The following is a 9,235-nucleotide window of genomic DNA, read 5'->3' as shown; positions in this document are numbered from 1 at the left end:
TTTTCCATTTCATAAAAAGTAGCTCTCCTCTACTAGCAAAACCTTTGTTTCGGAACAGAAGTTTTCCTCTGGGTCTCTTTTCTCTGAAGCAAGTTCTCTGCCAGTAACCATCTTACTGAAAGGAGTTAACCAACCAGCTGGATGTCTCTCAATGATCACACCACCTGTCCTAACTATAGGGCTGAGGTGACATCATTGCCCTTGGAAATTGAATTTAGTTCCTCAAGGTGAAGCTAGTGAATGATTTCAGACTTCACTTTTCAAATGGCTAGGCTTATATTATATAGAATAAACTATGTCAAGGTGAGCTATGCTTGTATAATAAGGTCCATGTGTATATAGTACTTTTAGAACCTGTTTTAGTCTTTATTGTTATCTATTGTACAAGGTTAATTGTTTAACAACGATCAGATTTCATCACAGTGCATTTAGGTCCTAATCAGGAACAATAAAAGTCTATTAAGGACAGTAAACTTTTTAGATATATTTCCTAAAGACATATTTTTTCCTTTTTACCTGAGTTTAAATATTAAACATTATTAACATTATTACCATTCCATAGATTTATCAGGCCTTGATCCAAGAATATTTGCTTAGATTATATTTAAATATAAGATTCTTTAGGGACTTCCCTGGTGGCGCAGTGGTGACGAATCCACCCGCCAATGCAGGGGACATGGGTTCGAGCTCTGGTCTGAGAAGATCCCACATGCCGCGGAGCAACTAAGTCTGTGCGCTACAACTACTGAGCCTGTGTGCTAGAGCCCGCGATCCACAACTACTGAGCCCATGTGCTACAACTACTGAAGCCCGCATGCCTAAGAGCCCATTCTCCGCAACAGGAGAAGCCACCGCGATGAGAAGCCCGCGCACCGCAACGAAGAGTAACCCCCGCTCACCACAACTAGAGAAAGCCTGCACAGAGCAACAAAGACCCAACACAGCAAAAAATAAATAAATTAATAAATTAATTTAAGAAAATGATTCTTTAATATTTGTGTTAATAGCATGTAACCACATCTTCTTCAGGTAAGGTAAACAAGAGGGACTTCAAAAATGAAGTACAGGGTTTGATACATTTTGAGCACTTTAATACAGACTGTAATTATTATTTGCTTTCCTTTAGTACTGGGAATTCCAAAGGCAATTCAATGCATAGACTTACCTTGGAAAAACTCATCCTCTAGCACTGAAGCATCCCACGGAGGCATGCTACTTCCCTCCCTCATGCCTGCTGGCGTGGGGACAAATGCACTGTCAATGGGTTGATTTTCCAGAGGTGAATTGTATATTTTTGCCTGCTAATTTTAAAATAGAAAATGTAATATTATTTCTGGACTTTCCCCAGCCAACATGTTCCCACGAAAATGTCCCAAGCTTAAAAGTCCTAGTCTAGGGCTTCCCTGGTGGCGCAGTGGTTGAGAGTCCGCCTGCCGATGCAGGGGACACGGGTTCGTGCCCCGGTCGGCGAGGATCCCACGTGTCGCGGAGCGGCTGGGCCCGTGAGCCATGGCCGCTGAGCCTGCGCGTCCGGAGCCTGTGCTCCGCAGCAGGAGATGCCACAGCAGTGAGAGGCCCGCGTGCCGCAAAAAAAAAGTCGTAGTCTAAGGACAGCAAATAAATTTTCCTAACATTTATTTCTCTAGTTGTAATGTTTTGTTGCTTTTGCAATTTGCAACTGATCACAAACTTCTCCATACCTACCTTAATTCCTTTCAGTATGAGCCTCTCCCTGCAAAAGATTCCTACAAATTTACATAGCACTACAAAAATCTTAAGGAGGTTCCTGGAAAATAGGAAAGAAATTGACCTCTCTTGAGTGGGGAATGTTGTCTCTCTGGCCCCAGTGGCTGTAATTTTAGATTTCTTAACACTGTACCTGTTTTCTCTCAAGAGGCGGTTAGCTGAAACTTGCAGTGGATCTTAAGATTTGTAAACTTGATGGATTTAGGGAAAAAAAGTATTTCTATCCACGGAAATCATGTAGCATGGTAGAACCTCCCAGATACACATAAGGAACTGATTAATCATTCTGAAAAAAAGGTGCTGAAAAGCATGACCTTATAATTTTTTTTTAAACCTTTGCTAGTTTTATAGGATTTAGGAGAATGATGTAGAGTTCTTTACTAGCAAATTATATCTTGATTTCATTAAATCCATCACTGCTCTACTTTTAAGTTTTAATTTGTCTTTATAACCTTGGGGAATTATCCACTTCCACACCTCCACTTCCTTTTGCCAAAACTCCATTTGCATTTCCTCGGGCAAACTGGCTCTGCCACTCATGACTCCACTTTAACTCATCCTGCCTGCATCCCTGCACAAGGCCACTTCCCATTCCAATTGCTTTATTTTCAGTTCACTTTCTACCCAGTCCTTGCCACTTGAATCCTTCTCTTCCCCAATTTTTCTCTTTTTATTTGATGTTCACTATCACATTTAATCTCATCTTGAATGCTTAAGGCCAAATCTCTAATATTTCTAAAGCTCCAGCTTTTTAATTTCTCAACACAGGTGTGTCCAATTCTAAAGCCTAGGTTCTCTTAATCTTGCATTCGTCATAATCTAGTATTTTTATACCTGATTGTTTTCTTTCTCAAGATCTAGGTCAGTTATTTCTTACAGAAGCCCTGCCCAAATTTCATTGACTTGTCATTTTCAGTTCTATGGGTAAGCCGTAATTGAATACATACAGAGGAGATTTAGTAATAAGAAAAATAATCCAATGATAATTTATTGGTTATTGGATATAATTTAACACACTTATGTTAAATTCAGAAGTAAACAAATATTAGAAGCACGATATAACTATAGGGATATACCAGTTGGAGGTAATAAAACTAGAAACTAATCATGTGAAAAATCAGATCAGTTACAGTTACACTTTTCTCTCTACAGTGCATCGAGGTGCTCTCTTTTGTGTCCTACCTACTGTCTCTCCAAGTCTTTATTTGTGCTAATAACAATTAGCCATGAACCTTATAAGCCCATTCTTCCCAAACCTGCAGTTTTGGTAGTTGGTGCAGAGTAGATACATTTAAGAGAATAGTAAGCATCATTGTCTCCCGACCATTTTAACATTCAAATAAACTTCAGATTTCCTCTATGTAGACCAGAGTACATTCTTTTTGGCCTCCTGGATCACATTCCTTTATAATGAATTTATAATGAAATGCAAAGTACATGAACTGAACACTCAGGTGAAGAGATGAACATCTCTAGGCGGGAAGGGTTTCTACCAAGAGACCGTGAATATAACATCCTTTGGTTATATTTCTGCATAGATCTTCTGCTTCAAGGCCACCCCTATTAACCTAACATGTTAAGGATGTTTCCAACACATGGAGATATTATATGGCTAAGAGAGGTAAATCCTTCTGCGGCTCAGAGCACACACAGATCCTCAGTCAGGGGTCAGTCTTGGACTCCGAATCTTCCTCCAAAGAATATTCTGTGCCATAACGTTATCATAAAAGATGAAGCCTATTTCCCATACCTGGTCTAGAGAATGAGGCCCAAACACCTCTGTGCAGCAAAATAGTGTCAAAGTCCTTTTCCAATTTTTGATTTAAGCCTTTCTTCCCCAACTAGCTTTAATCCCCATGCTCCAAGCTCCCTACACATAGTCCTTTAAAATGCTGTGCACTTCTGAGGACTCTGTGTCTCTGCTCCTGATCTTTGCCCTTTCTCCTCTTCTTCTGGAAAATGTCAGCTCATCCTTCGGAGTCCAGTTCCTATATCAACCTCTCTGTTAGTCCTTTTCCTATTCTTGCAGGAATAATTAATTACCACAGTATTTTTTATGCACCTCTGGTATTATACATTTTATTTCATATCAAAGTTGTTTACATTCTCTCCACTTTTACTTTATCACTCGACTTCTACCCTTCCTCCCCTACCCTCTCACACATTCTAATCCCCACTCTGATCTAGGAAACCAGGGATTCACAGACACATGAATAAAACCCTGGAAGTGGACCAAATTCTAAAATAACTAAGAAAGCAAAGTATTCTACTTTGTATCCTGAGCACCTTGCATAGCATCAGCATATAAGAGATTGACTCATATTTACTGAACTGAATTCAAAGACGATGCTTCCCACAATAATACTTCCCACTTCTGAACTTCTCCAATACATTTTTGTACACTCTTTTGATACTATCTTATATTTGAACAAAATTACTCATTTATTCAGTTTTCAATATACTTTAAAAATATCTTCTCTCATTTGATCCTTAGAACAAACTTGTGAAATAGCTAGGGATTTTCATTCCCATTTTGCAGATGAAAAAACCGAGTCTCAGTTAAGTACCTTACTCAAGTCACAGGAATAATAAAAGGTGACACTGGCTACTGACACTCATATGATCTGATCTCTAATCCTATTTTCTCCACTACATTGCTTTGTATTTTTATTTTACTAATGTACATTTCTTCAATTAGGTGGTAAACTCTCTGAAGACAGGAACCTTGCTTTAAACATTCCATACCCTCCACGCACACAGTTATGGATTGATTTTCAATATACCAAGGTAGAAAATTACATATATAGGATTTTTAGTGAAGATTATTACAGAAATTGAGACACTGAATATTTACAATATTGACTCAATATAGCATGTCTGAGGTAGCAAAGCATAATGGTTAAGCACATGAATACTAAACAAGTCCAAATTCTGGTTCTCTCTCTTAAAAGCTGTACAACTTTGGGCAAGCTGCTTAACGTTTCTGTTCTGTACCTTAGTTTCTTTCTTGGAATAATGAAAAAAAAAGACAAAAATGCAACAACACTCCTCATCTGATAGTGGTGTTGCGAGGATTAAATGAATTAATAGTTGTAAAACACTTTAGAATGGTGTTTAGCACTTAGTAATTCCTCATCGTTAGCCATTACTAGTCTTCTGTGGTTACAGAGAATTTCCTGGAGGACTCCTGCAGGTACTCGTAGCGTAATGAGTTAGAAAAGTGTCCTACAGGATTAGAGGCCAGAGTCTCAAAATGCTGGCTTTAGGGTCTCAGTTACATTCTTAAACATGGTACACAGAATATGCTGAGCAAAATAAGGCCATTTTTCCAACCCCAATTCACTCTACTGATAACATCTGCAATTCTGACATGATGAGACAAACAAACCTCTGTCATAGAGTAACCTCAGACTATCTGAGAACTTCTAGGGCAGCCAAACCTGTAGAACAGCTGTTGGAACTGAAGCCGAAGCTCATGGATGTTATCAAATGCCTTGATAAAGTCAACAAGTTAATTTTTCAAGGTGTTCTTGAATTTATTCTGCATCTGTTTTCCTGCAAAGGTCAAATCCAGCATTTCACCTTGTGGCTTAAAACCACACATTCATTTCTTCTTTCAGTTTCTGAGTACTCACGTTGTGCCAGGAAGTGGGGATACACAGGTGAGCAGGTATGGTCCCAGTCTCAGGGAGCTCGCACCAGCCTAGTCTGGTTATGCCACATTGGAGGTATGTTTCTAGGGGTACAGAGCTGGCATATCACCTAAGAACAGACCCAGCCAGAATTTGTTCAGAAATAAGGAGTGACCAAGTGGCCAAGGCCATACAGTTTGTCTGTTCTCGGAGATGGCGGCTACTTTGATTTTGGATTCCTTGCCTTTAAGGAGATGGTTCTCAACTGAGGTCAATTTGCTCCTCATGGAACATTTGGCAATTTCTGGAGATAGTTTTGATTGTCACAGTTTAGTGGAAGAGAAATACTGGCATCTAGTAGGATGCCACTAAACATCCTACAGTTCACAGGAGAGGCCCCACAGCAAAGAATTATTCAGCCCAAGATGTCAGAAGTGCTGAAGTAGAGAGAAACTCTGAGCTAGAAGATCTCTAAGTTTCTCTTGTCAACCTAAATAAAAGGGTAAACTGAGGCAAGATCGAGAGATGAGTTTATTTAGCAATAGCAGAGGACTTGCAATTTGGGACACACAAACTGTAGCGAGCTGCAGGCAAGTCTGCTGAGGGTTTGGGATAGGCTGTACTTGGGCAGGGAATGTAAAGAGGGGAGAGTTCAATTCGAGTCTGTTAAAACAGACTTATATACACTACCAAATGGAAAATAGATAGCTAGTGGGAAGCAGCCGCATAGCACAGGGAGATCAGCTTGGAGCTCTGCGACCACCTGAGGGGGGGATAGGGAGGGTGGGAGGGAGATGCAACAGGGAGGAGATATGGGGAAATATATATATGTATAGCTGATTCACTTTGTTATAAAGCAGAAACTAACAAACCATTGTAAAGCAATTATACTCCAATAAAGATGTTTAAAAAAGCCACACAAATGGAGACCAGCTTTGAAAATTTCCTGAGCAGACAAAACCAGTCCAGTCTTACAAACAAAGCTCAGTTAGCTTATTTTGTGAGGCCAACCTGACCCAGATCATTTTTGTTCATGCCTCTGGAAACCATAAGCAAAACTTTGCAAAGTTGATAGGAGGCAATCCCTGACCAATTCCCTGTCATTTAAGAAAATTCCAATATTATTATCAGTTTTCTGTAAATCAGGCATTTATGGGAAATCAGTTTCTCGGTCCTTAAGTTTTGTCTTCCTCAGGGAACATGTATCAGATTTTCCATTTTACGCAATGTATCCTCTGGTTCCATTTTATTTATTATTTTTATTTTTGTTTTTTTTGCGGTACACGGGCCTCTCACTGTTGTGGCCTCTCCCGTTGCGGAGCACAGGCTCCGGACGCGCAGGCTCAACGGCCATGGCTCACGGGCCTAGCCGCTCTGCGGCATGTGGGATCTTCCCGGACCAGGGCACAAACCCGTGTCGCCTGCATCGGCAGGCGGACTCTCAACCACTGTGCCACCAGGGAAGCCCTGCTTCCATTTTAGACTGAAATTCTTTCACACATTCTAGCTCTAAAAATTCTGTTTTCTGAAACCCTTTGCTTCTTTTAAGCTGATGTAAATATTTATTTATTTATTTTTGGCTGCATTGAGTCTTCGTTGCTGTGCGCGGGCTTCCTCTAGTTGCGGCGAGTGGGGGCTACTCTTCGTTGTGGTGCACGGGTTTCTCATTGTGGTGGCTTCTCTTTGTTGCAGAGCACGGGGCTCTAGGCGCGCAGGCTTCGGTAGTTGTGGCATGCGGGCTCTAGAGCACAGGCTCAATAGTTATGGCGCACGGGCTTAGTTGCTCCGCAGCATGTGGGATCTTCACAGACCAGGGATCAAATCCATGTCCCCTGCATTGGCAGGTAGATTCCTAATCACTGCGCCACCAGGGAAGTCCCTGATGTATATGTATAAATAGCAGCTTCCTTCTCTCTCTTTTTAAAAAAATATTTATTTATTTATTTGGCTGAGCTGGGTCTTAGTGGCGGTATGTGGGACCTTTTAGTTGTGGCATGCAGGCTCTTAGTTGTGGCATGCAAACTCTTAGTTGCACATGCATATGGGATCTAGTTCCCTGACCAGGGATCAAACCCAGGCCCCCTGCATTGGGAGCATAGGGTCTTAACCACTGGACCCCAGGGAAGTCCCAGCTTCCTTCTCTTTGAATGGAAGGTCATCCAAGAATGTAGTACAACCTCCTACAAAATGTTGGAATCCCCCTTGTACAATTCCTGCTAGGCTACCAACCAAGTGAGAGGAAGTTCATTATCTTAAATCTTGGCAAGAATCCCTGTGGCATCAAAGGCCAGATTCCAGCTCTCTGCAGGTTAAGGGGATAGGACTTTCATGGATAAATAATGGAGATCTACATGTTATACAAAACTCTTGTCTTCAACAATCGTTTCATTATTTTCTCTCTCCTACTTTTTATAATAGCTATTAACTGGGAGCTGCAATCATCGGCTTGAGTTTCATTTATATTCCCAGTTCTTACTTTTTTAGATTGACATGCTCTGAGCAGTAAAATGGTTTAAGGCAAGCAGCAATTAAGAGTGCCAAAGAAGGATATCTACTAATCCTCAGACTGGACTTTCAAATCCCAAGAACTCCAGATTAGCTCTCCTGTTTTATAACTTCTAGGTGCTCGCATTTCTTTTTATGTTCCTCATTTGTTTCAGACCCCATGGCTCTTAAATGGGAAAGGAAGGTTAGCTCTGAGCACTTCTCCGAGGAAAAGCAAGAGTACAGAAGCATCCTGAAGTAGGGCTCTGTTCTTTTAGAGAACAAAGCTGCATGTGTGCCAGTTCAGTCCACTGCTCAGTTAAAGGAGAGTCTGCATGTAGCGAGCAACTGGGGCTCATAAACAAACAGGTCTTTGGGGCTATTGGAGCTGTAGGCATTTTTGACTTCTGGCTACTGAGTTAACAGAGCCCTGGGTTTTTCAATCCTGATTATACCATTTTCCAGTGTGACCTTGAGCATGATCTTTAAATTCTCTGAACCTCAGTTTCTTCATCTTTAAATGGGAATAATAATAGTACCTACTTCATAGATTACCTCTGGGGATTAAATGAAGTGACCCATGTCAAGTACCTGGATGATAGCAAATTCTCCATCAGAATGTAGCAGTTGTTGCTGCTGGCGTCATGGTTGGGGCTCAAGCATATAAAGGAGAGAAAGTAGCATTACTCTGAAGAAGAAAGGAGGCTCACTTTTATTTGTGAAGTAAAGAACCTCTGTTTATATGCACTCCTCACCAGAATTCTATCTCATGCTTTTTGAAAAAAGAAGAGAAAGGTAGATATTAAGACTAAGGGCCATCAATTGAGAAATGCCTCTACCTTCCTCCTGCACTCTTAGGTACCTTCCAAAACTCCGTCTTTCTTTCATCTCCAAACCATATGAGTTACACACGAAGACACAAGTGTGTGTAGATCAAAAGTCATGACAGCAAAAAAGTAAGAAACAGAAAACTTAAAGCTTCTCAATCTTATAAGCATGTGAACACAGAGGTAAATTTAAATTTAAGCCCTTTAAGTGGAGGTCCTGTTGGGTCAGCCCCCTCATGTGAACCTGTTCTGTCCAAATGCATCTCACCTATCAGTGGTTTCCTCTTTGAATACAAATGAAGACCTTGCCCAGAATAGGTCTAGTGCAGACCCACACTGGTTTGAAGTTTATTTGGAAATTTTCAAAGCTGGTCTCCATTGATTTTGACAGACTCAAACTGAACTCTCCCCTCTTTACATTCCCTGCCCAAATACAGCCTACCCCAAATCCTCAGCAGACTTGCCTGCAGCTTGCTACAGTTTGCATGCCCCAAATTGCAATTCCTCTGCTATCCCCAAATAAATTCTTCCTCTGTCCAACATTTT

At 40.9% G+C, this 9,235-nt stretch overlaps 1 protein-coding gene across 7 annotated transcripts in view; it reads right to left on the bottom strand.

Moving 5' to 3' along the window:
- Positions 1–9,235, bottom strand: part of EXPH5 (exophilin 5) — a 75,740-nt gene that overhangs the window by 9,546 nt on the left and 56,959 nt on the right. For 5 of the 7 annotated variants that reach the window (XM_032639824.1, XM_032639827.1, XM_032639829.1 and 2 more), the window contains one exon: positions 1,166–1,301. The exons of 1 other annotated variant lie outside the window; for it this stretch is intronic. In XM_032639824.1, the coding sequence (XP_032495715.1) occupies positions 1,166–1,301 (136 nt within the window). The remainder of the gene's footprint in view (positions 1–1,165; positions 1,302–9,235) is intronic. One more of the 7 variants, XM_032639826.1, reaches the window with a different exon arrangement.

This window comes from Phocoena sinus, chromosome 8 (genome assembly GCF_008692025.1).
Source record: "Phocoena sinus isolate mPhoSin1 chromosome 8, mPhoSin1.pri, whole genome shotgun sequence".
In the NCBI taxonomy this organism is placed as follows: domain Eukaryota; kingdom Metazoa; phylum Chordata; class Mammalia; order Artiodactyla; family Phocoenidae; genus Phocoena; species Phocoena sinus.
This window is presented reverse-complemented; position numbering and strand designations above follow the sequence as displayed.